Source organism: Carlito syrichta, unplaced genomic scaffold (assembly GCF_000164805.1).
Source record: "Carlito syrichta isolate Samal-C Ts95f unplaced genomic scaffold, Tarsius_syrichta-2.0.1 Scaffold308189, whole genome shotgun sequence".
NCBI lineage: Eukaryota > Metazoa > Chordata > Mammalia > Primates > Tarsiidae > Carlito > Carlito syrichta.
Genome location: NW_007252285.1, coordinates 60,703 through 88,664, shown reverse-complemented (window position 1 = coordinate 88,664; position 27,962 = coordinate 60,703). Strand labels below are relative to the sequence as shown.

Below are 27,962 nucleotides of genomic sequence, written 5' to 3'. Positions count from 1 at the left end.
AGGGTAACCACAGTTTGCATGCAATACTCACTGTATCACATGATATTTGAAGCCTGACTGAGAATCAAAGTAATGGAGGGGTATAGCTAAGATGGGGCTTCATTTCTTAAGCTTCTTTTCCAGACCAAGAGGAATCACTTTCCTTTTAAAAGTGCTACCCCCGTCTTCATCCTAAGCACAGATCAAATCTTGTTTCTTCTTTTAGGTTCACCTGCATCTGCCAAAATGTCTCAACTCCTGAACAGCGTACTCAATGTGATCAAGGTGTTTGACAAATATGCCAAAGAGGATGAGAACTGTGCCTCGCTATGCAAGGAGGAGTTGAGGCAGCTGCTCTTGACTGAGTTTGGAGACATCCTCCGGGTACGATATACAGACACATGGTCCCATGAAGTCAAGTATGAATGTCTCTGACACCTGCATACAGGGTTGGGTGCTTGGTTTAATTTGGTCATGCTCCACTTTCAAAAGAATTTCAAGTAACTCCTTAGTAGTTCTCTCCCAAGACACACACACACACACACACACACACACACGCACACACACACACACACACACACACTCCTCTTTTGTATCAGAGCTTGTATGGGAAGGAGTACAATTTTAAAGTAACAGGGGATGACTTATCAGAAAAGAAATGAGATTCATATCTTGATTTCTATATTTTAGTGCTGTTCATACATTGTCTCATGCATCCAGTCATTCATTTTATTAATGAATAAAGAGTCATTGAGCACCCACTCCATACCAGTACCATCCTAGGCACCAGGGATACAAACACGAATAAAATTGGCTTTCTCTCCTTCTGGGATCTCACCGTGTGTGAGAAAAAAGGAGGTATAAAACAATTAGAATATAACCTGTGGTAGGATGAGAGAGCTGTCTCAAATTACTCGAATTAATTATTAATGGAGTTGATTTCTTTTTTTTTTTTTTGAGTTGGAGTCTCACTCTGTCGCCCAGACTGGAGTGTAGTGGCCGCTCCCGGCCACCGCAGCCTCGACCTGCTGGGTTCCAGTGATCCTTCCACCTCAGCCTTCCAAGTAGCCAGAATTACAGGCATGCACTATCACGCCAGGCTGATTTTTTTATTTATCGTAGAGATGAGGTCTCTCCAAGTTGCCCAGGTCGGTCTCGAACCCGCGGGCTCAGGCAATCCACTCACCTCAGTCTCCCAAATCGTGGGATTACAGGCTGAGCCACCAAGCCCGGCTTGATTTCATTTTTAAGATTTTAATTCCTTGAAATTTCTCTCTCTCTCTCTCTCTCTCTCTCTCTCTCTCTCTCTCTCTCTCTGGTAGAGATGAGGTCTTACTATGTTGCCTAGGCTAGTCTCAAACTCCTGGGCTCAAGCAATCCTCTCACCTCAGTTTCTCAACGTGCTGGGATTGCAGGCGTGAGCCATCATGCCCAGAATCAGAAATGATTTTAAATGTCAGCTTTTATTAGCCTAGTAAGGGATGAGGTTCTGAGAACCAGCTGATCAAACTAGAACCAAGCCCAAGCCACTTCTGAACCAGGAAGGCCCATGCAGGACTAAATGGATTGGGGCGTGAACTTTGATACACATGTTAATATTCAAAGGACAGTAGCTGATTTTGTTCTGTTTTATCTGCTCACAGAGACCAAATGATCCAGAAACTGTGGAAAACATCCTAAACCTCTTAGATCGAGATAGAGATGGATATGTTGATTTTCACGAATACCTCTTGTTAGTGTTTCAGTTGGTCCAAGCCTGCCATCGTAAGCTAGATAGTAAGTCATGTGGAGACAGAACCTCCCAGCAAGAAAGGAGGCAGGAAAGAGAAAAAGACCACAAGTTTCCAGGAAATATAGGCAGACAACACAGGCAGAGGCATGAGGAAGAACAGCAGAACTCCCACCACAGTCAGTCTGACAGACACAATGATAGGGACTCCCACTATGATCAGTCTGAGAGACAGGGTCAGGACTCCTGCCATGGTCAATTAGAGAGACAGGGTCAAGACTCTCACTATGGTCAGCCTGAGAGACAAGATAGGGATTCTCACTATGGTCAGACTGAAAAACAAGACCAGGACTACCACTATGGTCAGTCTGAGAAACAAGATAGGGATTCCCACCATGATCAGTCTGAGAGACAAGACAAATATCACAGCTTTGATCAGTCAGAGAGACAAGATCAAGACTCCAGCTCTAGTAAAAGACTGAATCATAAATCTGGTAGTGGCCAGCCTAAAAGTCAAGGATATGTCTTTGCCTTAAATGAGTGTGAAAAACCAGCTCAGGGTTCTCATTGTGGTCAGCCTGAAAGACTTGGACAACAATCAAGATGTGGCCAATCTGGAAGACTTGGACAAGACTCTTGCTATAGTCAGACATCAGGCTCTTATTATGGACAGTCTGGGAGGCTGGGTCAGGAATCAGGCTGTAGTCAAAGAGATAGGCAAGAATTGGTTTCTCACTATGATCAGACAGACAGACAAGGCCACAGTTCCCACTATGGTAAGACAGATAGACAGGGCCATAATTCTCACTATGGTCAGACAAGCAGACAAGGTCTGAGCTCTCAGTATGGTCAGACAGATAGACAGGGTCAGAGTTCTCACTATGGTCAGACAGACAGACAAGGCCAGATTTCTCACCATGGTCAGGCAGACAGACAAGGCCTGGGTTCTCAGTATGGTCAGACAGACAGACAGGGCCAGAGATATCACTATGGTCAGACAAACAGACAAGGTCAGAGTTCTCATTATGATCAGACAGAAAGACAGGGTCAGAGTTCTTATTATGGTCAGACAGATAGACAGGGCCAGAATTCTTACTATGGTAAGACAGACAGACAGAGCCAGAGTTCTCACTATGGTCAGATAGACAGACAGGGCCTGTGTTCTCACTATGGTCAGACAGACAGGCAAGGCCAGAGTTCTCACTATGATCAGAAAGACAGACAGGGCCAGATTTCTCACTATGGTCTGACAGACAGACAAGGTCAGGGTTTTCACTGTGGTCAGACTGACAGACAGGGCCAGAATTATCACTATGGTCAGACATATGGACAAGACCAGAATTTCTACTATGGTCAGTCACAGACTGGAGAAACTGAAACACAAAGGCAAAATAAGTACTTCCAAGGGACCAAGGGAAGAAGAAGAAGAGATGAAAATGTTGAGCAGTCAGGAAGATCAGGAAGACTAAGTCAACAGACACCAGGAGAGGAAGTGTACCAAAGTCAGGGACAGGGTTTTCAAACTAGGGATGTGCAGCAGAACAGCCCCCAAGTATGGGAGCCTGAGAAGTATAGCCAACGCCATCAACATAAGCTCTTAGCACAAATCCAGCAAGAAAGACCACTCTGTAACAAAGAGAGAGACTGGCAATCATGCAATAGTGAGCAAGACCACAGACAGGCCCAGACAAGGCAGCACCATGATGAGGAGCAGAGTCACTGGGCGGAGGAATTGCAGGGTCATCAAAGCTGGAGTAGACAAAGTCATGAGGGTCAGGAGAGTCCATATGAGGCACAAGATAGGCAAACTCATGAAGAGGAGCAGAACCACCAGCGACGAGACAGGCAAACCCACACAGAGGAGCAGAACCACCAGAGACGAGACAGGCAAACCCATGAAGAGGAGCAGAACCATCAGAGACGAGACAGGCAAACCCACGAAGAGGAGCAGAACCACCAGCGACAAGACAGGCAAACCCACACAGAGGAGCAGAACCACCAGAGACGAGACAGGCAAACCCACAAAGAGGAGCAGAACCATCAGAGACGAGACAGGCAAACCCACGAAGAGGAGCAGAACCATCAGAGACAAGACAGGCAAACCCACGAAGATGAGCAGAGCCATCAGAGACAAGACAGGCAGCCCCATGAAAAGGATCAAAACCATCAACAACACAGGCAAAACTATGAGGAAAAAGAGAGGTATCAAGAATCCCAGGATCAACAGACCCAAGGGGCCCAGCAAGGCTATGCTAGTAGAGAAAAATTCCACATGAATGAAGATGACCAGAGCAGAAGCTCACAGGGAAGACAGAGTGAGTCAGCCTTCCATCCGACCCAGGGCAGTGGGAAGCCCCAAAGAAGAGAACAGGGTGGTCACCCTACCAAAGCAGCTCTTGCCCCCAACCCCCTTTATGACTATGTGCAAGAGCAGAAGTGGCATCAGTACTAGGCTATGTGAGAACCAGAGCTAAAACAATACAAAGCCAAATAAGAAACCTACATGTTAAGTTCATCTTTACTTCTGTTTAAGATGTTGAAAATGTATGTCTCCCCTCTCCCCTCTACTCTTTTACCTGCAAGGATGTTTTTGAGGACTAGTATTCACTTTAGGACTTTTCAGATCTTTAAGAAGCAAGTATATGGTTTTTTTGGTTAGGTGAAATCTAAGTGACAAATTGGGTGAAATTGGTCAATTTGGGGATTTAAATCATTTCCTGGTTTGCCCTCTTTATAGATGTGTTCTGGTTGAATAATTGAAAGAATAATTCTCCCTAAAGTTCAGAAACAGGAAAAAGATTCTAAAGATTTAAGTTGCAACCGAGGAGAGGAAACCTGGGCTTTGTTGAACTTTGTCTTCCTGATGGATAAAACATCAGGAATTGCAAGCCTCATAGTCTAGACTAGAATGAAGCTCAGTTCAAAGCTGCTAAGAGAGCCAGAGACACAGAATACATCTTTGATATGGACAACATCTCCCGTGCCAGGCTTTCACTCCTTACCAGGGAGACTATCCAGTGAGCACCTGTCACTAGAGCTAACTGGAGTCATTCTAATTTGATGCCTTTCTAGTTTCTGATCATATAAAATAGAAAGTATATATCATATGTTTACAGATTCCAACAGACCAAAAATATCAATCCATATCTCTCAACGTGTGAAAACCCTGCTCAAGAAAATCTATGTATAGACTATGGAATTGTATTAAACACCCAATAAATGATTGGTGAGCAATGACTTTAATGACTCTTTCCCTTCTTTGCTGTGGGACCATGCTATCTTCACTTGTGAGCCATTTTCTAGAAATAAGACCTCATGTCTTGACTTCTAAAGTCTCTTTGTTCCCTGAGTTCCTAGGCACTGAAAAAAATAAGAATCAATACAAAACAAATCACTGAGTCAAAATGGAATTTATCTGAATATAATTTTCAGCTCCCCTCCCCCCCCATGGAGTCACATTTGACCCTTACCACCCATTCGCCACCACATTCAAACGGTCATTAAGATTTTCCAACTCTACATTCTCCACAAATCCTGAATTTTTTAATCACATCTCCATCTACACTGCCTTAATATCCTTTCTCCTCAGTGGATCCCCAGTGACTTGAGAATAAAGTTCACACTCCTTAACATGGCACATAGGCCCTTCACTATCTGATTCAGATAACCTAAACAGCCTAGTCTCATGAGTGCCTTCTCCCAGGAGTATCCAATGCTAGAAAAACAAAGACTGAGTAGACATAATCTTTCATGAATTCATAATTTTTAATATATCATCCCATCAGCCTGTAATTCCTCCCTGCCACTTTCTGCCTGGCAAAAGTCTAGGCATCCTCTGGGTCCCAACTAAAATATCATCTCTTCTAAGAAGCCTTCCTGGACACTCCAAGGACTGCTTTCTCTAAATTCCCACTCATTTCTGTTACATCACTTGGCCCACACTACTGCAATTATAGAAAACACAGGTATAGACAAGAGAGACTGAATAAACCACCATTTAGTCAGGGCACAATGAATAAAACAGTAACCTTTTTAGGTATTTTAAACAATAAGGGATTTAATGCCTAGAATGATTAAGTGTCGATTTATTAGAAATTAGCGGCAACAACAACAAAAAGCAGAAGTGCCATGATGAGCCAACCGGACAGCAGAAAAGGGCATGAAGGGCAGGCGGGTGGGCATGCCTTTTCAACCTGGGTCCAGAAGGGTGATGTGGCTGGGGCAGCGCCGGCCTCACTATGTCTGCCATTTTCAACTTTCAGAGTCTGTTGACTATAATCTTGCCGCTTATACGTTCCTGTGCTTACATCCACTCCTCTGCACCGAGTCTCCTGGACAGAAATAAAACTGGATTGCTGGGTATATTTTGGAAGTGTGCCAGAATTGGTGTGTGGAAGATCCCCTTGTGTTCTGTGCAGTGATGGCCTTCGGCGTCCCCTTCATACAGTAGCTTGGGGAAACGCTAGAGTGTCATTGTCATCAGAGTTCAGTGTGAACAAGGATTTGTTGTGGAAGATAATGGAAAGCGTGGTGAACCCTTGATCTCTGAGCATTGAATAAGATACACTTCAGGTGCTGTTCTCTATTTCGAACCATTGTTCTGTATAAATAATTAAGATGTAACCATTTAATACTCAGAGTTTAATAGTCTGTGACAATCAGTCTCAGCACTGTCACTACAATATTACACTCTGCAAATGTCATTCTGTTGTGTCAGATACTGAATTTTAGGAAGGTATCTCCAAGGCACATAATAGAAAACAAAATTAGTAAATTACTCAATCTCCTTTCACTGTGATTTGGAAATGACAAATCTTTATAGAATGAGAAATTTTCTTGGACTAGCTTTTTTATTGAGTAAAAAATGGTTCAGTTTGTGTTGGTAAAGAAAGAAAAAGAAAGAAAGAGAGAGAGAGAGAGAGAGAGAGAGAGAGAGAAAGAAAGAAAGAAAGAAAGAAATAAATAAATAAATAAATAAATTAGCAAACAACCCCTGGAACTACTGAGTTCAATACATTACCAGAGCTGCAATCCAGGAATCAGAAACAGGATCCAAAAGCTGCTGGCACTGCTGCCAAAATTGCCTATCAACATTCGTGTCTCTAAGACTTTTTTTGCCAAAAGAAACAGCCGAAATCACAGCTCCAAATCACTCTTCTAAATATTATGCAAATGCACGTAGTTGGAAGTATATTAATTTAATTTACATCCAGAATTCCAGTTGCAAGGAGGTCTAAGAAATACAGACATATAAGAATGAATGCTAGGACCATTGGATTGTATTATTGACTATAATAATGCCTATCAACAGCTGCTCTCTTCAAGGAAATTAAAATACAGTAAGAAAAATATGTACAGAAAGCAACCATTATGCAAGGTACAATGTCATAAGTACAAGAAAATTGCTGTTTTAACACCAAGAAGGGAGAAGTGGCTATACCTGGAAAGACTGAGAAAGGTTCTCATAGAGGGGAAGCATCTAAGTTATGAACCTTGGGGAGAGGGGAATGAGAAGGACCATGATTTGTCCTGAGTCTCAAGATCAGTGGGATTTCCCACATTTTGGCTGCTGTTTAAATGACGTATCTGTTCAGGAATAAGCTGAGTCTTCTTAAAATATTCTCTATTACTTAGACTCTCCCCAACAAGCTAAATCAGAAGGCAGAGAATACAGAGGACAAAATCTGGAAGCTGCTCAGAACCCATGGAGGCACTCAGTGGGTCATCCACACTGCCAAAGCCTAGGAGACATTATTTTTTGTAATCATTCTCTCTCTCCAAATCAAACTCATCGGCAAGTCCTTTTTTTCTGTTTCAAAATATAGAACTGCTCAAATTCATCGTCCTTTTCATCTCTGTTCCTATCATTTCAGTCCAGGCCACCACCATTCCTAGAATACAGATTCCCAGTGGGGCTCCCTATCCCTTTAAAAAATGTAGACCACATCATGCCACTCCTTGCTTAAAACGCTCAGTAGTTTTCCTCCACAATGAGAATAAGATCCTACTTCTTTCTCAGGGCCTTCCCAAAGAAGGCATTTCTGCCTGACCTCATCTTTCACCATTCTCCTCTGCATCTTTGTTTTCCAGTCACTCTGGCTTTCCTTCCATTATTCTAGGACAAGCTGGTTCCCATGTGGTGATCTTTGAACCAACTATTTTATTTAAAACATTTTTCTCAATCTTTGCATGGCTGACTCTTATTTCATTGAGATCTCAGCTAAAAAGTCATCTTGTGAGAAAGGCTTTCTCAGATATTTAATCTAAAAGACTATCCCTCCAAATCACTATTACATTCTCCTCTTTTTTGTTATTATTATTATTATTTTAAGTTTTGTATTTAATTTTATTTTATTATAGAGATGTGGGGTACAAGTAAGGATTAACTACACAAGTAGGCTGCATGCAGATGAAGTTTGGGCCTCCAACTGACCCTCACTCTCCGTTATAGGACCACCTAGGTACGCTTTGGGTTGTTAAGTAACACCCCTTCCTCCCTCTGTCCCCTAGCAGTGCCCAGTGACTGCTGATCCCTCCCTCTTGCTAATGTGATTAATGTTCAGGTCTCACTTATGAGTGAGAACGTGTGGTATTCAGTTCTTTGTTTCTGTGATAGATTACTTAGTATGATGGTCTCCAACTTCATTCAATTTGCTGTGAAGTCCATGATTTTGTTCTTCTTGATGATTGTGTAATGCTCCATTGTATATGTACCACATTTCCTTTATCCAGTCTACCTTTGATGGTCAGTAGGGTTGGTTCCATGCTTTTGTTACTGTGAATCGTATGGCAATAAACATGTGTGTGCAGGTGTCTTTTTGGTATAGAAATTTACATTCTTCTGGTTATATTCCCAGAAGAGGGATTGCTGGATCACATGGAACATCAATTTCTAGTTCTTTTAGGAATCACCACACTGTTTTCCATAGAGGTTGAACTAGCTTGCACTCCCACCAATAGTGTTTCATTTTCTTCACACCCACACCAGCATCTGTTGTTTTTGACTTATTAATAATGGCCGTCCTTACTGGAGATAGGTGGTATCTCCTTGTAGTTTTGACGTGCATTTTTCTGATTATTAGTGAGGCTGAGCATTTTTTCAAGTGCCTGTTGGCCGCTTGTATATCTTCTTTTGAAAAGTGTCTATTCATGTCCTTTGTCCACTTTTTAATGGCTTTCCCCCCTTTCACGTTGTTTGAATTCCTTATAGACCCTGGATGTTAGACCTTTGTCAGATACATAACTTGCAAATATTTTTTCCCATTCTGTGGGGTGTCTCCCACTCTCTTGATGGTTCCTTTTGCTGTGCAAAAGCTTTTCAGTTTGATGAGGTCCCACTTGCCTATCTCAGTTTTTATGGCATTCACTTTTGGGGACTTTGTCAAGAATTCCTTGCTTACTCCAATGTGCATAAGGGTGTATCCTAGGTTTTCTTCTAGGATTCTTATAGTTTGAGGTTTTATGTTTAGGTCTTTAATTCACTAAGAATTGGTTTTTGTATATGGTGATAGGTAGGTATCCTGTTTCATTCTTCTGCATGTGGCCAGTCAGTTTTCCTAGCACCATTTGGTATATATGGTCTACTTTTCCCAGTGATTGTTATTGGTTGTTTTATCAAAGATGAGTTGGTTGAGAGATCAAGTTTTTGCTTCCAGAATTTCTGGCCTGTTCCGTTGCTCTTTGTGCGTATTCTTATAACAATACTGAGCTGTTTTGGTTACTGTAGCCTTGTAGTAAAGCTTAAAGTCTGGAAGTGTGATACCTCCCACTTTGTTCCTTTTGCTGAGGATTGTTTTGGCTATGTGTGTTCTTTTTTTGTTTCCATATGAATTTCTGTATGGCTGTTTCCAAATCTGAGAAAAATTACGTTGGTAATTTGATGGGTATCACATTGAATCTGTAGATTTCCTTGGGTAGGATGAACATCTTGACAATATTGATTCTTCTGACCTATGAACATGGAATGTTTTTCCATTTGTTTGTGTTATCCTTGATTTCTTTGAGCAGCATTTCGTAGTTTTTGTTGTAAAATTCTTTTATTTATCTGGTTAGGTGGATGCCAAGGTATTTCTTTTGTGTGTGTGTGACCATTGTGAATGAGATTGTGCATTTTATTTGGTTCTCTGCCTGCTTGTTGCTGGTGTATAGAAATGTAACTGTCTTTTGCACATTGATTTTGCACCCCAAAACTTTATCAAAGTCAGTTATCAGTGCAAGAAGGCTTTTGCCAGACTCCCTAGGGTTTTCAAGGTATAGAATCATATCGTCCACAAAGAGGGATAGCTTAACTTTCTTTTTGCCTATCTGGATACCCCTGATTTCTTTCTCTTGCCTGATTGCTCTGGCTAGGACTTCCAGCACTATGTTGAACAGGAGAAGTGAGAGTGGGCATACTTTTCTTGTTCCTGTCCTCAGAGGGAATGCTTCCAACTTCTGCCCATTGAGCAAAATGTTGGCTGTGGGTTTAGCATAGATGACTCTCACTGTTTTGAGGAATGTTTCTTCTATGCCTAGGTGTTCAAGAGTTTGTATCAAGAAGGGATGCTGGATTTTGTTGAGTGTTTTTTCTACATCTAATGATATAATCATGTGGCTCTTGGTTTTACATCTGTTGTGCTGGATTACGTTTACGGTCTTGTGCATGTTGAACCAGCCCTGCATCCTAGGAATGAAGCCCACCTGGTCATGATGGATGATTCTTGAGATGTGTTGGATCCAATTTGCTAAAATTTTGTTTAGAATTTTTGTGTCTATGTTCATCAAGGAGATTGGCCTGCATTTCTCTTTCCTTGTCGAGTCTTTGCCAGGTTTGGGTATCAGTATAATGTTGGTTCCATAACATGTGTTGGGAAGAATTCCATCTGTCTCAATTGCCTGGACACTTTCAATAAGACTGGTATTAGCTCCTCCTTGCATGTCTAGTAGAATTCAGCTGGGAAACCATCTGATCTGTAACTGTCAACTGGGGCAGGTTGTTCTGGGGGTTTCCATTGTTTGTGTTCTAGAAGCTGCCTTTTCAAGTGCTGTCTCTTTAGGACTCTGGGAGTTGCCTGTATTTTTTCGTTGATCTTCCCTCATTTGTGACAAGCCTCTCTTCACTCTATAAAATTTCTCTCTGATTTAAAGCTATTCAGTTACCTTCTGTTCTAGAGTCCTTTCTGTGAATCAATATTTGTCATTCAGTGAAAGAGCTAGGAGCATTCACATTGCCTCCTTGCTCCGCCTTGTGGCAGGTTTCTGTAATTGCAGGACTTCTCAATTACAGCTGAACTTGTGGGACCAGCTTTCAGTTCCCGCTATCACTCTGTGGGTAGGGAGCAGGACTGGGGGATGGAGGGGAACCTGGGAGGGGGAATGAATCTCCTGTCTGCTGACTGTGGGCCAGGTGAATTCCCACTGAGAGAGTCTTCGGGTTTCGTTTTGTGTCACATCCTCCCTGTTCAGGTCCGCACTCTGCTCTTGAAATAGAACGGGTTTTCTGCTGTGTGGAGGAGGGCGCAGTCTCCGCCCTGCAAGAATGTAGGGCTTGAGGGGGTTCTTCTCAATCTGGCTGGGGGAATGGCCACTTCTGGGTTCACTCTGCAGGCAGACCCTCCCTGCCCATGAGTCACCAGCCCCGGGAAAGCCAGGCTCACTGCAGCTACCCCAGTGCAGGCCTTTCTCCCATTCCACTTGGGCTGTGGTTGCTCAAAGTCCTGAGCCCGCCTAGAGCCCCTCCCATGTGAGATCAATGACCTATGCATGGCTAGAAGAGGATAAACCATCCCAAAGCCTCTTTGACTCACTAACCCACTTTCTTTGCAGGGCAGGTCTTATGTTCTTGTGCAAGCCTAGGGCATGGTGGAGGATGGGGTGCCCAGATTCCTGCATCCAGCCATTGCTTTCTGGTCTTTATATGCTCAAAGAGACGTTTGCTAGGTGCAAGTGCTTCACACATCCAAGAGTGCCTCCATTTTTCGGCAGCTGGATCCCTACTCTCAGCCTTGCTTGGTGAGAGCGGCACTGGTCTGCTGCCCCACGGTGGCCATCTTGGTTCCCTCTTCCTGTTATTGTTCTTAGCACTTTTCATATCTCATACCTTATTTTTACATTGCTCATTTATTATCTTTTTCCTACTACTGGAATGTAGGGCTCATAAGAGCAAGGACTTTTGTCTTGTTTACTACTATACCCTCTTGCCTTCAGAACAGTGGCTTATCATGATGCATGCCCAATAAATAAGTGTTGATTGAATGCTCATAGAATCCCTCAATCATCTGGCTTCAGTGTACATTTTCACCCTAGTGTCTCACAATGCCCCTAGTGAAGGGCGCAGAGAACAGTCAGAAGGGCGTCCCCAAGATGGCACTGCCACCCTAGACAACAAAGGCCCTAGGTTCCGGCTTCTTCACGCATGGTTCCCCTAGCGCATGTCCAATCATTCTCCATAATGTAGCTAGCTTTGTTGTACGTCCAATGGGCCTACAACACGGGTCTGCCCACCCTGCTCCCAGGCCGCTCCTCCAATAAAACCTAGCACTGCCCCTTCCGGCCGCTGTCAGGCTAATAAATACAGCCCTCTCCCTGCATAGCTCTCTCTCGCGCGCTCTCTCTCTCTTGCCCTATTTCCCCCCCCCCTCTCACTTTTCCTCGGTTACAGTCCCTTCTTGTAACTGCCCCTTTAATAAATCTCTTGGTTCTGGCTGGGTGTGGAGTCGTTACTGGCACCGAAGTCCTTTCACCTAGACTCCAATTTAATAGGATAACTTCCCAGCCTCCATATCTGTGCTTATACTAATTCTTCCACTTGAATGGTCTACTGATCTTTGCCTGCCAACATTCTACCCTTTCTTCTGACTGGCAGCACCTTCTGGACCTATCATCAGTATAGAGCTTATCACATTGTACAAGTTAATTTTAAACTTATCTGTTTTCCACCAAGCAGTGAGGTCCTAGAAGACAAAAACTGCATATTATTCACAGTTGTACTTTCATCACCAAGCACAGTAACTGGCCAACTATACAGAAAGAAATTGGAATTTAAAAGATTTATATTTAAGACCTAGCGCCACCAATTTTATGATCTTAGAAAAATTTTATCTTTTTAAATCTCAGTTTTCTCATCTGTAAAATGGGGCTAAAAATGCCAAAGTTAAAAATAAATTTAAAATAAATTGAATAAATGAAATGCAACTAACAGACACTGTCCATTGTATCATGACTCCTTTCCACCACACCTGGCACCACCATTATATGCCCATTATCCTATTCTACTGAAAATATTGCTTTCATTCACTCCACCTTCCCCCACCACCAGGGACCCAACTTTTCTCTCTCTCAGATTTTCTGTGCATTCCTTCATAAGCAAGTGCCACTTAAATAGCACTCCTGAGGGGTAGATAGGTTTCCTTCAGCACCACCAATACCCTCCATGAATTACAGGATCCCAGATTGTGACTATTCTCTTTTCTTATTCCTTAGACACTTCTCCCTCTTCTTCTTCTTTCTTGGGATCCAAACCCAACAATTCCTAAGCCTCAGTTCCTTGAAAAGTCATTTCAAAACATATCTTCTCTAATCCTCCCTCAGTGACAAGCTCTTCTTTAATGTTCTGACTGCTGATTTTCATATATTTAGGTTTCACCTTGAGCATTTTGGTTTTTATTTCGAGTCAGAGTCCACTCCGTCACCCAGGTTGGAGGACAAAGGCATGCTCATGGCCACTGCAACCTTAACCTGTTGGGTTCAGGAGATCCTTCTGCCTCAGTCTTCCAAGTAGCTGGAACCACAGGCGTGCTCTATCACACCCTGCTAATTTTTTTATTTATTGTAGAGGCAAGGTCTCAACAAGTTGCCCAGGTCTCAAACCCCTGGGCTCAGGCAGTCCTCTTGCTACTGCTTCTCAAAGTACTGAGATTACAAGTGTGAGCCACTATGCCCAGCAGCATTTTGTTTTCTGATATCAGCATATACAAGTATTTTTCTGTTTTTTCTATTGTGTATCTCATCTTTTATAACAAAGCTGTAAGGTCATTAAGAAGCTGGCATGTTCCCTATTCCTTTGTGAACCAAACAGAAAATGAATTTGCACCATTGTTGTTAGCTAACTTATTAGGAGACTTACAAAAGCAATTGGAGCCTAATTTGAATTGAACATTTATTGAGTACCCAAACACAATATCTTAAAAAGTTATTTGCATTCTTAAGAGGAAAAGGCACTAAAAGCAACTATTAAACAGACATCAACACCCCTCTCTCACACCACTCGCAAAAATTGACTTGAAATGGATTGAAGACTTAAATGTAACGCTGAAACCCAAAAGAAAAGTATCCTAGATGAAACATAAGGGGAAAGCTTTTTAACATTGGTCTGGACTATGATTTTTTGAAATGTCACCAGAAGCACAACAAAAGCAAAAATAAATAAGTGCAACTGCATAAAACTAAAACACTTATGCATATCTAAGGAAATAATCAACAAAATGAAAAGGCAATCTATAGAATGGAGGGAAATATTTGCAAATAATGTATCTTAGAAGGGGTTAACATGCAAAATATATAAGAAACTAAACAACTCAATAGCAAGAAAACAAATAGTCCAATTTAAAAATGGGCAAAGAACCTGAATATACATTTCTCCAAAATAGACGAATGAAGGAGCAACAGTTTATTCTTTTTCTCTCTCTCTCTTTTAATTTTTTATTTTAAAGATGTGGAGTACAATTCAGGGTTAGGTGTACAAATGTTCATTATGCAGTTACTCTTGTTGATAAGGTGTGCCCCCCCACCCCCCGCAGATTCCCACTACTGCCGATCCTGCCTCTCCCCAGGTTTATTCTTAAAATGCTCAATATCAGCTGGACTCCGTGGCTCAGCCTGTAACTCCCCGCCTTGGGAGGCTGAGGTGAGTGGATTGCCTAAGCCCACGGGTTCAAGACCCGCCTGGGCAACTTGACAAGACCTCAATTCTACAACAAATCAAAAATTAGCCGGGCGTGGTAGTGCACGTCTGTAGTTCCAGCTACTTGGAAGGCTGAGGCGGAAGGATCGTCGGAGCCCAGCAGGTCGAGGCTACAGTGGCCGCTCCAGTCGGGGCGACAGAGTGAGACTCCAACTCAAAAAAAAAAAAGCTCCATATCACTAAATATCAGGAAAATGCAAATCAAAACCACAATGAGATATTACCTCATACCTTTTAGGATGCAGTATACACACACACACACAGAGAGAGAGAGAGAGAGAGAGAGATAACAAGTGTTGGAGAAGACATGAACAAATGGAAATTCTTGTACATTGTGGGTAAGAATGTAAACTAGTACAGTCATTATGGAAAACAGTATGGAAGTTCTTAAAAAATTAAAAATAGAACTATCATATTTAGGAATTCCACCTCTGGCTATATATCTGAAGGAAATTAATCAGTATCTCAAAGATATATCTGCACTCTCATATTCATTGCTGCATTATTCACAATAGCTAAGACATGGAAACAACCTAAGTGTCAGATAATGGATGAATGGGTAAAGAAACTGTGTGTGTGTGTGTGTGTGTGTGTGTGTGTGTGTGTATTATTCAGCCTTTAAAAGAAAGATATCCTGCCATTTGCTACATGAATGAAACCTGAGGGCATTATGCTAAGTGTAAGTCAGACAGAGGAAGACAAATACTGTATGATCTTATAAGAGAATCTAAATAAGTCAAACTCATAGAAGCAGAGAATAGAAAGGTGGCTCCCAGGGACTGGAGGGTGTGAAAAATAGGGATGCAAACTTTCAGTTATAAGATGAATAAGTTCTGGAGATCTAATGTACAGCACAGTGACTGTAGTTAAAAATACTGTATTGTAAACTTGAAATTTTCTATGAGCGTAGTTCTTAAATATTCTCACCACAAAACAAAAAGGTAACTATGTGTTAATTAACTTGATAGTAGTCATCATTTTACAATACATACATACATTAAATCATCAGGTTCTACACCTTAAATTTATACAATTTTATCTGTCAATTACCTTCAAAAAAGCTGGAAACTTTAAATAAAATTTTAAAAGATTTTTTTAAGTAACAGTCATCTAAGAAAGAGAGAAAGAGCACTGGACTGGGAGTCAGGAAACTTAAATTCTAGCTCTGGCACTGTTAACACCACATCCAGCATTGGGTCAATTATGTCCCTAGTCTGTGCTCCAGTATTCTCATCATTAAAATGAGGAGTTGGGACAATAAAATCTATAATGTCTCCTTTAAGACTGTAATGTTATGATTTTATAACTAAATGTGTACATCAATCAGCTAACCTGATTAAGTATTGTAAATATTCCAGAGGCTGAAAAACTTTGAATGCTAACTAGAGGAAAATATCCCATGGGGTTCTAGTGCCACCTACCGGTCACTGGCTTCCCTATGCCCTTAAGAGATGTCTAGACAAATACGTTTGTCCCTGATCAAAGGAAACAAGTCACAGTATGAAACTGTCTGCTCAGTGAACAAGTAAGACTTTTGTCATATGGCCTAGTCATCAGTTTCTGCTAAAATAGTTCCTGCTATTGATGTGAAAAGGGACATACTGGTTGCTGCCTGATCAGATGTTCCCAGCAACTGTTTTTGTTTGTTTTTTGTCTTTTTTGAATCACTGTCCTAAGACCAATATGATAGGGCTTTGCTCTAGCCTTGCTTGCCACTGCATGAGACACAGTCATTTCATTAAGTACAATCCCATTTAATGAGTAGCTATTGAATATCATTTAAATGATAATATCTCTTCACCAGGTGACTGTAAGGATTTGTGGTGTTCGTGGCATAGTGCTTGGCATACTCTAGGCAATAGAGAACTGTAAGGACATAATTCATGCCCTAAAAGAGCTTGCAGTTAGTCAGGAGCAAAGGCAGGTGCTAAGCTATGCATATGACAATGATTTGACGCAACAATATCAGCCGATCACCTCATGCACACCCAAGGCTGTATCAGAAGGTGGTAAGGCCATAGGAAAGAATGCACAGTGGAGGCTCAAAGGAGGGGAAGATCACTTCAGGAGGAGCAAGAAAAATGTCTTCGTGGCAGAGGAGACATCTGTCTTGGTCTTTAATGAGTGATAAGGATTTTAAATAGGCAGATGGTTTCCTTCGATCAACGTTAGACTCGTCCTTAAAATCTTACTTCATATTTTATCTCCATAAAGCCATTCTCTACCCCTACCTTAGTCATTAATTTTTCCACTCTACCTCTCTACTCTCATTTTTCTCAACCCTCCATTGTGGTGTTCTAATTCATTCAGTTTATTTTAAAAGTTCATTATTTGCAAGAGTGTCTTTCACACTGAATCGCAAACTTCCTAAAGCCAAGGAAAACATTGATCTTATTCATTGTCAAGGTCCAGAAGTCCAATGCCTGCTAATAACAGCAGTATCTTACATAGTTATAACATGAGATCTACAGTTCGTAAGTCTCAGAGTCATGGATTCATTCAACACAATTGTTTGCAGATAGGAGGGAAAAAATAGTCATCACTAGCTTTCCCTGAGTACTGAGTATGCATCAGGCACAGTACTGAGCACCACACATCCTCATTCCATAAAGCACCACACATGCCTTATTCCATGTAGTCCTCTCATGAATCCCAGTAAGTTAGGTGCTTTTTATCATCTCCATTTTACTGCTGAGAAAGCGGAGGCATAGGGTTAAGTAGCTTACCCAAAGTAATATATCTCATCAGTGGGAAGAAAAGCATTCCAATTCATGTCGCTCTTCAGGAGTTCATGTTTTTTAATCACTTTAAAGTATCTCAAGCCAATGAAAAGAGCCTTCCTGATGGGTACTGTAATCTATGGAGCAGAATCTTATATATAAATGAATCAAGTCAAGTCTTTGCTAGAACAGCCCCACACAATGTACAAATGTAAATCAAACCATTCCCACCCTCAGAGTTCACAGCCTAGTGAGAGATGTAGTACACATAAAATCACTACATTTAATTTGAAGAATACCGTGCTAGGCCTACAAGGGCCAGGGAGAACAGGGAAAGAAAAAAATTACCTATGATTAGGGGATACTAGTGTGATTCTTGCTGGAAGAAGCATTTGGCCTGGAACTTTAAGGATGAGTAGGCTTTAGAGACGCAAATGTGTGTGAAGAGGTGGAATGAAACTCACCATGCTTAGCAGCAACAAGTATGAGAGAAATGACTAGGGCTTTTCACTGATTCTGATCATAATAGGAGAACAGCAAACACTTTAAGAAAAAATAAAGCAGGCTAAAGCAATCTTAGGTTAAATGAATAGAAGTAGTGTCCAGATAGGAAGGAAATAGAACTCTTGTCCCTGTCATAGCTTAGTCCAGACATTATGAGGGACATTGTAATCTGGAAGTTTTCCAGAGGAACATGATGAGGACTTCTCGCCTAGAAGAGATTTACAGAAGATTAGGGGTGTTTGCAAGCATCTGAAGGCTACCACATGGAATGAGGAACCACTCTATATTGCTTGAGAGGATAGGACTAGAGTTAACAGGTACAAGTTAAAAGAAAGGTGATTTTACCCAATTTGAGGAGAAATGTCCTTATATATATAACATTCCCAAAACAAAGCCCACTGTTTTAGGTGGTAATGATTGTTTCATCACTAGCTCTATTTAAGAAGAGGCTGCATGGCCACCAGTCAGGGTTACCACAGAGGAACTTTTGCAATGGATGGGATTTGAGTTAGATGATTTCTAGGTTAACTCTATGATTCTATGATTCAAAGGAGTCATCTAGTGCAACCTCCCACATAACCCAGACATCTCTCCCTTGGCATCTCTGTCAAATGGTCTCCCAGCCTCTGCCAGAACCTGGTTTTAAAACAATAACACCCTGGGGTATTCACTCATGTGCCTTACTCCCACTTATGGTACAGCCTGATGAGTTTGCGGTGAGTCAGGTGAGAAATAAAAAAAGAAGCCACACTTCACATTTAATCCCTCCGGGTGTCTGAGCAGAACACTGAAGGGTTTGTGAATCATGCCATGATTGCTCTCCTAGTAGAACCAATGTCTATGCACTACGACCCATATGCTCTCTCTGAAAAAAGCAAAAGGAGAGAATGGTAGCCATACACATTAGGATGTCCCTGCACAAGCAACTCATAATTCTAGATTCTACAAATTCAGTAAAGTTCTTTTGGGAAACACCTAGACTTCCAACCTTGCCAACCTCTTCAGAGAGTTATTTCCACATATTTACAAACCAAAATGGCCTAATTCTTCTCTCTTGTCTTTAAAATTCAAAGAATAGGTCCTCTATTTTTAGATAATTTCCTCCCTATAAAAATAGGAATTTCCAGAAGACCAGGAACCACATTCAGGAAATAAAAGAGAACTTGAAGCAAGATTCAGTAAACCACAAAAAGACCTCTCCTCTTTAGAATGTATTCCCTTCAAGAGAAAAAAAAAAACAGGATGATGAAAAGCCATCTGCCCGTGAGAATTAATAAAAGCTTTCACCACAATTTGATTAAATATAATCCCATAAAGAAACCAACAGGAAACTAGTGTAAGGAAAGGCATCAGATCCTTTGACACGACCTGCTGGGTCTCTAACAGCTCAAAATATCTTGGCCATTGATAACTAAACTTTATTCTTTATTCATTTACTTATTTATTCATTCTTTCAAGAAATAGAGTGCCTACTATGTTCCAAGAACCATCAAGGCACCAGGGATACACAATTTCTTAAAATAGACAAAAAGCATAGTCTTTACAGAGTTTACATCCTAATGAGACAGTAGGAAATAATTACCTAAAGTGCATCAGACAATGACAAGTGCTACAGGGGAAAAAAAAGCAATAAAAGAATATAAGGATTGTTGAGGGTCACAATTTAAATAAGTTGGCCAGGGTTGGTCTCCTGAGAAAGTAACATTGGAGCAAAGACCTGAAAAAGGTAAGGGAGAGAACCAAATGAATATTTGGAGAAAAGATATTCCAGGCAGAGGGGACAGCAGCTGCAAAGACCCTAAGGCAGTAGTATGCCAAGTGTGAACAGGGAATAGTAAAGAGGCAAGTGGATACAAAGTGAATTAGAGTGTGAGTCACAGGGGATGAGGCCAGAGAAATAACTCTGCAGACCTACTAATTGTGCAAGGTCTGGTAGGCTAGAGGGCTTGGATTTTCCTAAGAGCAAGGGCAAGAGTCATCAGATGGTTTTACCTCAATCCTTTTCCATTCTTTGCACACATCTAGGATTTTCCCTTCTGTATTTGGAGCCTACAAATCTGGACTAGATGATACTGACTCAAATCACATTTCATGCCTTTGAAGGCTGTCATCTGACTCTTGGTTTTGCCCAAAGATTCAGAAGTTCTGTCACTTGGGAGCAACATCCCCAGGAATGCTGCGTTTAGTTAACCAGCATGAGCCAGTGTGGGTACTTAAGAATCACAATAATCCACTAAGCTAAACAGGGTCAGAAAAAGTACAGAACATAGTCTTTGTCTTTGCAGATTTTATAATCCACTTAGAAACTCAAATACACACACAAGTTTTGGGACAATTGCTAAGCAACTAACTATAGTGTAAAAAATTTAGTAATACCACTGTATGCTATAGCAAAAGTACAGCATAATGTGTTGATATATGTATACATTATTAAACGATTACCACTCTCACACTAACACATATATTTGTCACCTCACATAGTAAGAACATTTAAGACCTACTCTCTTAGCAAATGTCAAGTATACACTTCAGTATATTTAACTGTGGTCACTGTGCTATACGTTAGATCCCCACAACTTATCCTGCATAACTGAAAGTTTGTACCCTTTGACGAATACCTCTCCATTTTCCATAGTTCATTGCTAGCATATTGAAACCAACTGACTCTTCAATGTTGCTTTGGAATCCTACAGCTTTACTGAATTCATTTATTATTTGTAACAGTTTTTTGGTGGAGACTTTTGGGTTTTACATGTATAACATCCTATCACCTGCAGAGACTATTTTACTTCTTTCTTTCTAATTTGAGCACCTTTTATTTCTTTTTTCTTGCCTAAGTGCTCTGGCTAGTACCTCCAATACTATGTTGGATAAAAGTGGTGAGAGTGGACACAGTTGTCTTGCTCCTGATCTAAGAGAAAAAGCTGTCAACTTTTCACCATTGAATATGACGTTAGCAGTGAGCTAATCTATGTAGCCCTTCTTATATTGAGGTACATTCCTTCTATATCTAATTTGTTAAGAGTTTTTATCATGAAAATATGTTGAGTTTTGTAAAATGCTTTTTCTGCATCTACTGAGATGACTGTGTAATTTTTTTCCTTCACTCTCTTACTGTGGCATACACATTGGTTGATTTGCATGTTAGACCATCCTTGTATCCCAGAGATAAATTTCACTTTATCATGGTGTATTATCCTTTTAACATGCTATTAAATTTGGTTTACTATAATTTTTTTTAGAATTTTTACATTTATATTCATCAGAAATATTCGCCTGTAATTTTCTTTTCTTGTATAGTCCTTATCTAGTTTTGTTTCAGTGTAAGACTAGTCTCATAAAGTAAGCTTAGAAGTGTGCCCCTCTTTCCCATTTTTTTAGAAGAGTATGAGAAGGACTAGCATTAATTCTTTTTTAAATGTTTGGTAGAATTCACTAGTGAAGCCATCAGGTCCTCAGCTTCACTTTTTCGGTAGAATTTTATTACTGATTCAACCTTCTTAATAGTCTTTGGTCTGTTCAGATTTTCTATTTCTTGTTAGGCTGTATGTTTTGAGAAATGAATCTATTTATTCTATATTATCCAATTTGTTGTCATGTAATGTTCATAGTAGTATATTATGATCTTATGTATTTCTATGGTATCTGCTTTAATGTCTCCTCTTTCATTTCAATTTTGATTTATCTGGGTCTTCTCTCTTTTTTCTTAGTTAGCCTACCTATAGGTTTGTCAATTTTATCTTTTTTAAAAAAAAATCAGCACTTAGTTTTTCTACTATTTTTCTAGATTCCATTTTATTTATTTTTGCTTTAATCTTTGTTTTTTGTTGTTTTGTGTTTTCTTTTTCTTTTTCTTTCTTTTCATTAATTTCAGGCTTGATTTGTTATTTTTTCCTAGTTCTTTGAGATGTAAGGTTTGTTATTTAAGATCTTTTTTTTTCTTAATGTAAAATTTATCACTGTAAATTTCCTTCTTATATTGACTTTTACTGTATCCATTATACTTTGGTATGTTGTGCTTCCATTTTTTTATATGTCCCAATATTTTTTTTATTTTCTTTTTTATTTCTTCTTTGACCCATTTATTGTTTAAGAGCATGTTGTTTAATTTTTGCATATTTGTGATTTTGCAATTTTCCTCCTGCTATTGATTTCTAGTTTTATATCTTTGTGACCTGAAAAGATACTTGATATGATATCAGTCTTTTTAAATTTGTTAAGATTTGTCTTGTGGACTAACATGGTCGCTCCCAGATAATGCTCCATGTGTGCTTAAGAAGAATGTGTATTCTGCTGTTGCTGGACAAATGTTCTATATGATGTCTGTTAGGTCCATTTTCTTATTGATTTTCTGCCTGGATGGTTTTTCCATTGTTGAAAGTGAAGTATTGAAGTTGCCTACTATTATTGTATTGTTGTCAATTTTTCCCTTCAGTTCTGTTAATATTTCTGTTAATGTCCTCTTTGTTAATTGACCCCTTTATCATTCTTTGTTTCTTGCGACAATTTTTGACTGAAAATTTGTTTTGTCTGAAGTAGATTTCTGTTCTCTTGTGGTTCCCATTTGCATGCAATACCTTTTTCCATCCCTTTGCTTTCAACCTATGTGTGCTCTTAAAACTAAAATGGGTTTCTTATAGGCAGCATACAGTTGAAACTTTTTAAAATCCATTCAACCAGTCCATGTACATTTAGAATAATTATTAATAAGTAAGAACTTACTCTTACCACTTGTTTGTTGTTTTCTGTTTGTTTTGTAGTTCTCTTATTTTTCAGTTTTCTTACTGTCTTTCTTTGTGATTTGATTATTTTTGTAGTGACATGCTTTAATTCATTTCTTTTTATCATTTGTGTGTCTACTCTAGGATATTTTTGTAATTACCAGGAGGCTTACATAAAACATCTTAGTCATAACAGTCTATTATAAGCTGATAGCAATTTAACTTGGATCATATACAAAAACTCTACACTTTAAGTTATTTCTCTAAACTTTATGTTATTGATGCTAAAATCAACATCTTTTTATGTTGTGTATCAATTAAAAAATTCTTATGGTTATAATTATTTTTTAATACTTTTATCTTTTAACTCTTATACTAGAGTTAAAAGTGATTGATGTACCACCATTACTATTAAAGTATTCTGAATTTCACTATATTCTTACCTTTACAGTAAGTTTTATACTTTCAGGTTTTTATGTTATTAGTTAGTGTCCATTAATTTCAATTTGAAGAACGTCTTTAAAAAAATTTTGTAAGGTAAATCTAGTGATGGTGAAATTCCTCAACTTTTGTTTGTCTGGAAAAATTTTTATATTTTCTTCATTTTGGAATAACAGTTTTGTCAGGTATAATATGCTTGACTAGCAGGGGTTTGGATTTTTTTCCCCTTAATGTTGATTATATCATCCCAAGTTCTGATGGTCAATAAAATTTCTGCTGAGAAATCCACTAATAGTCCTATGAAAGTTCCTATGTATGTGACAAATTGCTTATCTTACCACTTTCAATTTTTTTTTTCTAACTTCTGAGAATTTTATTATAAAGTATTTTAGTGAAAATCTCTTTACATTTAAGTTATTTGGAGTTGTTTAGGCTTTATGCCTAGAAGTTCGTTTCCCTATCCAGATTTGGGAAGTTATGTTGTTATCTCTCTAAATGAGCTTTCTTCTCCCATTCTGTTTTCTACTCCTTCTGGAATTCCCATAATGAATAAATTGATTCACTTGATGATGTCCCTTAAGTCTCTCAGGATTTTTTCACCGTTTCTAATTTTGTCTTTTATTCCTCTGACGGTGTAATTTCAACTAACCTATCTTCAAGTTTCCTGATTCTTTCATTTGCTTAATTGAATTTATTGGTAAAGTTATTTATTGATTTTTTTTCAGTTCAGTCATTGTGTTCTATAGCTCCATTATAGTTCTATAGCTTCCATTCTCCTTCCTTCATGTAAGGGTATCTCTTTCTGTACTGTGCTATATGGCCTTTGGGAAGTGAAGACATGGGTAATGTGAAACTGTCCTCCCTGTCCTCTTCAAAGTGTCTTTTCTTATTTCTGTGCTCTACCCAAGTGATGGAACTTCAAACCTGGATTTCTTAGCTCTTATGAAAGTATCTTCATGCATGGGTGTCTGTGAGGATACAAGTGCTAGAAACTCCTATTCTGCCATCTTGTTGCATCACTCTCCCACATGTACCTCTTTCGATATTCTCAAATCTCATATTTTTTTAAGTTGTTATTGCCATGAACATCTTACAAAGAAACTGATGAGCTTTAGTGACTTCCTCAAGATGTTACAGCTAATTAACATGTAAAAGAACCAAGACTTGAACACAGGACTCTTAGCACTGTCTCACAGTTGGGTGATTTTTTACATAAAACTAAATGTATAAGGGAGATCTAAAGAATCAGGTAAGATCAATCAGATATTTCTTGGAGGAGGAAATTTGAGCTAAATATTAATATTAATATGGAATGGATGTGGATTGGCATCCTCAAGAAGGACAGAAATCTTGGGCATCAGAAATAGTTTGAGCAGAGACACAGATGAGCATCTACCAAGCTTAACACAGGAAAAAGCAAACATGTTAGGTGCCTATAGGAAAGAGTTATGTTAAGCACTAACTGAAGATTATGTAGGAGAGCAATGCTCACCCTTTCTTCTTGATTTCTCACACTCTGATTATCCATAATGTGCCCTGCCATCCAAGTTCTCCCACTTCTCTACAAACTTCTTGGGCTTCTCCTTTATTTTGTCACCTTTAATAAGGTTTTTCCTGTTCCTCTCAACCAAATGCTTCTCAATCCTTGATGCCAAAAGTTCCCCCAGGTGTTTATAATGCATAGCTAAAGGTGAGAATCTTGCACTATACCCTTCCTCTGGTCAATTGCCTCCTCTCTTGAGGTTTTAATCACCACATTCCTCCTTATGGCTTCCAAATCTATTTCTTCAGCCCAGATTTCTCTCATGGGTTCTAGACCTAGATTTTCTACTACCTCCTGGACCTTTTACTCAAGTTTCTCACAAGCATCTCAAATTCAATATACTCAAAACTCCTCCTTCAACATCTTTCTCTCTGTAAATGGTACTACTACCTTCCTAACTGCTCAAGCCAAAACCCAGAGCTCCCAATTCCTTTCTTTTTCTCACCTTCTATATCTAATATGTCAGCAATCTCTATGGGTTTCAACTTTTTAAAGTCTTTTCAATCCAAATGATATTTAATCCAGATCAACTGAAAACACCTTAGTTCAGCCCTCCATTTCTGCCTTATTTACTACAATTGATTGCCAAATCACTTTACTGTACCTTGTCTTGCAATCCTCCAATTCATTCTCAATGCGACTGCCACAATGACCTTTCTAAAATGCAAACCTGATTATGTCATCATCTCCTGCCTAAAATCCTATAATGGTTCTCTATAGTCTGTGGAATTAAATCCCCATTATTTACCTTTGCCCACAAAGTCCTTCATGATATCCCCTGCTTAGTTCTCCCAACTTCACCTCTCATCCCCTTCTACCTTACACTCTATACCCAACTTGTCTAACAGGATTTGGCACAAGCACCACCTTCTCTAAGCTGTCTTCCTTGAGCCTAATGTATGAGTGAGGTACCCCTTCAGTGCCCCTAACAGCTTTTATTATTATCATCCTGGATTAAAATAATGGGTGGCATTGGATGACTCCCTGACCACACTGTAATCTCCTCAAAGATCAGGACCATGTATTACTCCTCTTCATATTTCTTGTTCTTTGCATATCACAAATGTTTAATTAAGGTTTGTTGCACAAATGAATAAATGAGTGATGGTTGGGGCAGGCCAGCTGTTGAAGAGAGTTGATCAACTGACTGACAATTGTGTATTTAGCAATAGGTGGTCACTGTAAGTTTCTTTATCAGAAGAATGGCATAAATAAAAATACTATTTGAGGAAGAATATTTTGATTAGATTATATAGAATTGTCACCACATGGACATTGGACAAACCAGTAAGCCTCATGAGCATCAGCATTTTCATCTAAAAGAATTAGAATATCACTATTTGTGGTGCCTATTTTTAAGGTGTTGCAGACATAAGATAAAATTTGTGAAAATTTTCTGAAGCCATAAATTACTATGCAAATGTATTCAAATTATTCAATTAGCAAGAAATGTGTCCATCAAAGAGTTTTTATTTTAGATTTGTGGGGTACAGGTGGAGATTTACTACATAAGCAGGATGCATGCAGATGAAGTTTGGGCTTCTAGCTGGTCCTCTCTCCCCCTAACAATGGACCAGGTACCCAGTGTATTGCCACATGCTCCCCTGTCTCCTCCCCAGTAGTATCCAGCATCTGGCTAACCCACTCTTGTGCTAGTGTGAACATGCAATATTCAGTTCTCAGTTTCTGTGATAATTCACTTCGTATGATGGTCTCCAACTGCATCCAAGTTGCTGCAAAGGTCATGATTTTGTTCATCTTTATGGCTGCATAGTATTCATTATATATAAAGGATGACACCCAAGCAGCCAACAAACACATGAAAAAAATGCTCAACCTCACTAATCATCAAAGAAATGCAAATCAAAACTATAATAAGGCCAGGCACAGTGGCTCAAGCCTCTAATCCCAGCACTTTGGGAGGCCAAGGTGAGAGGTCTGCCTGAACCCACGGGTTTGAGACCAGCCCAGGCAACATAATGAGACCTCGTCTCTACAATAAATCAAAAAAATTAGCCGGATGTGGTAGCACGTGCCTATAGTTCTGGTTACTTGGAGGGTTGAGGTGGAAGGATCGCCTGAGCCCAGCAGGTCGATGCTGGAGTGGCCATGAGTGTGCCATTGCACGCCAGGCTGGGTGATGGAGACTCCAACTCAAAAAAACAAAACAACAACAAGAAAAATCGCAATGAGATACCACTAATACCAGTAAGGATGGCTATCATTAATAAGTCAGAGAACAGCAGGTGCTAGAGGGGCTACAGAGAAGAGAGGATGCTTCTACACTGTTGGTAGGAATGTAAGCTAGTTCAACCTCTATGGAAAGCAGTGTGGTGATTTCTCAAAGAACTGAAAATTGAGATTCCATAAGAACAAAATGTTTTTAGTAAAACCCAAAGAAGCAAGGCATAGTGGAAAAGAGCATAAGCCAAAAGTCCCCTCCACCCTTCCCCAGTCATGTGACTTTCAACAAGTCATTGGCCTTCCTATACCTCAGTTTTCTCATCTGCAAAATACGAATACTACATTCATAGGTTTAAATGTTATTTTTGTGTCTTATATAGAGCATGACAAATGGAAGGCATTCAATAAATTATAGTTTCCCTTCCATCTTGAGCAACCACGCTTCACTTATCCCTATTAGATATTATCCCAAGCCTCTGACACAGAGACAGGAGTCCAAAGAGACTGGGGTAAGTAAAGAGTTGTGCTTACTGAAACCTGTATTAGTACTTAAATTGAGAGGTGGGAAATTCTTGGCAACTAAGTGAGAAACACAAGGAGATAATGGGGTAAATGATGCTTCAGATAAGTGAATTACATCAAAGATTAACAATGGATGAGAGAGGGCATCAAAACAGCTTTGGAACCTGATTTCTAAGCAGGCAGGTCCATGGAAGGAAGTGGACTGGAAGGCGTGGGATCTGAGAGTGAGGTCAGGAGGGAAGAATCTCTCACTCACATCCCTCGTCTCCCTTATGCTCATGAGTCAGCCTGTGACCTCAGGCCAGTCCTTCCAACCTCTGCTTCCATATCCTCCTCTGAAAATGAGCATTATAATAATAAAAGCACAGTGGAAAACCAAAATGGTTTGAGCTCCTGACAGCACAAAGCTGCTGAGATGTCAGATCCTGATAATCTGAAATAAAGAATATCCTAAGATGCCAATTGTGAATTTTCAAAAGGCCAATGGAAGAACAAATATCCAGCAACATCTTTGAATTTCAGCAAGTGAATGTTTCATAAGATTTAAAGAAGATACTTTGCCCTGAATCCTAACACATAGTAGGAAAAAGATTTAATGTAGAAATATAAAATAAGGGCCGGGTTCGGTGGCTCAGCCTGTAATCCCACGCCTTTGGGAGGCTGAGGTGAGTGGATTGCC

At 39.8% G+C, this 27,962-nt stretch overlaps 1 protein-coding gene across 1 annotated transcript in view; it reads left to right on the top strand.

Moving 5' to 3' along the window:
- The first annotated feature begins 225 nt into the window (after nt 1-225).
- The window catches only part of LOC103267621 (trichohyalin-like), a 58,266-nt gene continuing 30,529 nt past the window's right edge, over nt 226-27,962 (top strand). Inside the window, 4 exon segments of the mRNA XM_008065205.2 lie at nt 226-363; nt 1,623-1,891; nt 1,940-4,023; nt 6,582-6,666. Coding sequence (XP_008063396.1) covers nt 226-363; nt 1,623-1,891; nt 1,940-4,023; nt 6,582-6,666 — 2,576 coding nt within the window.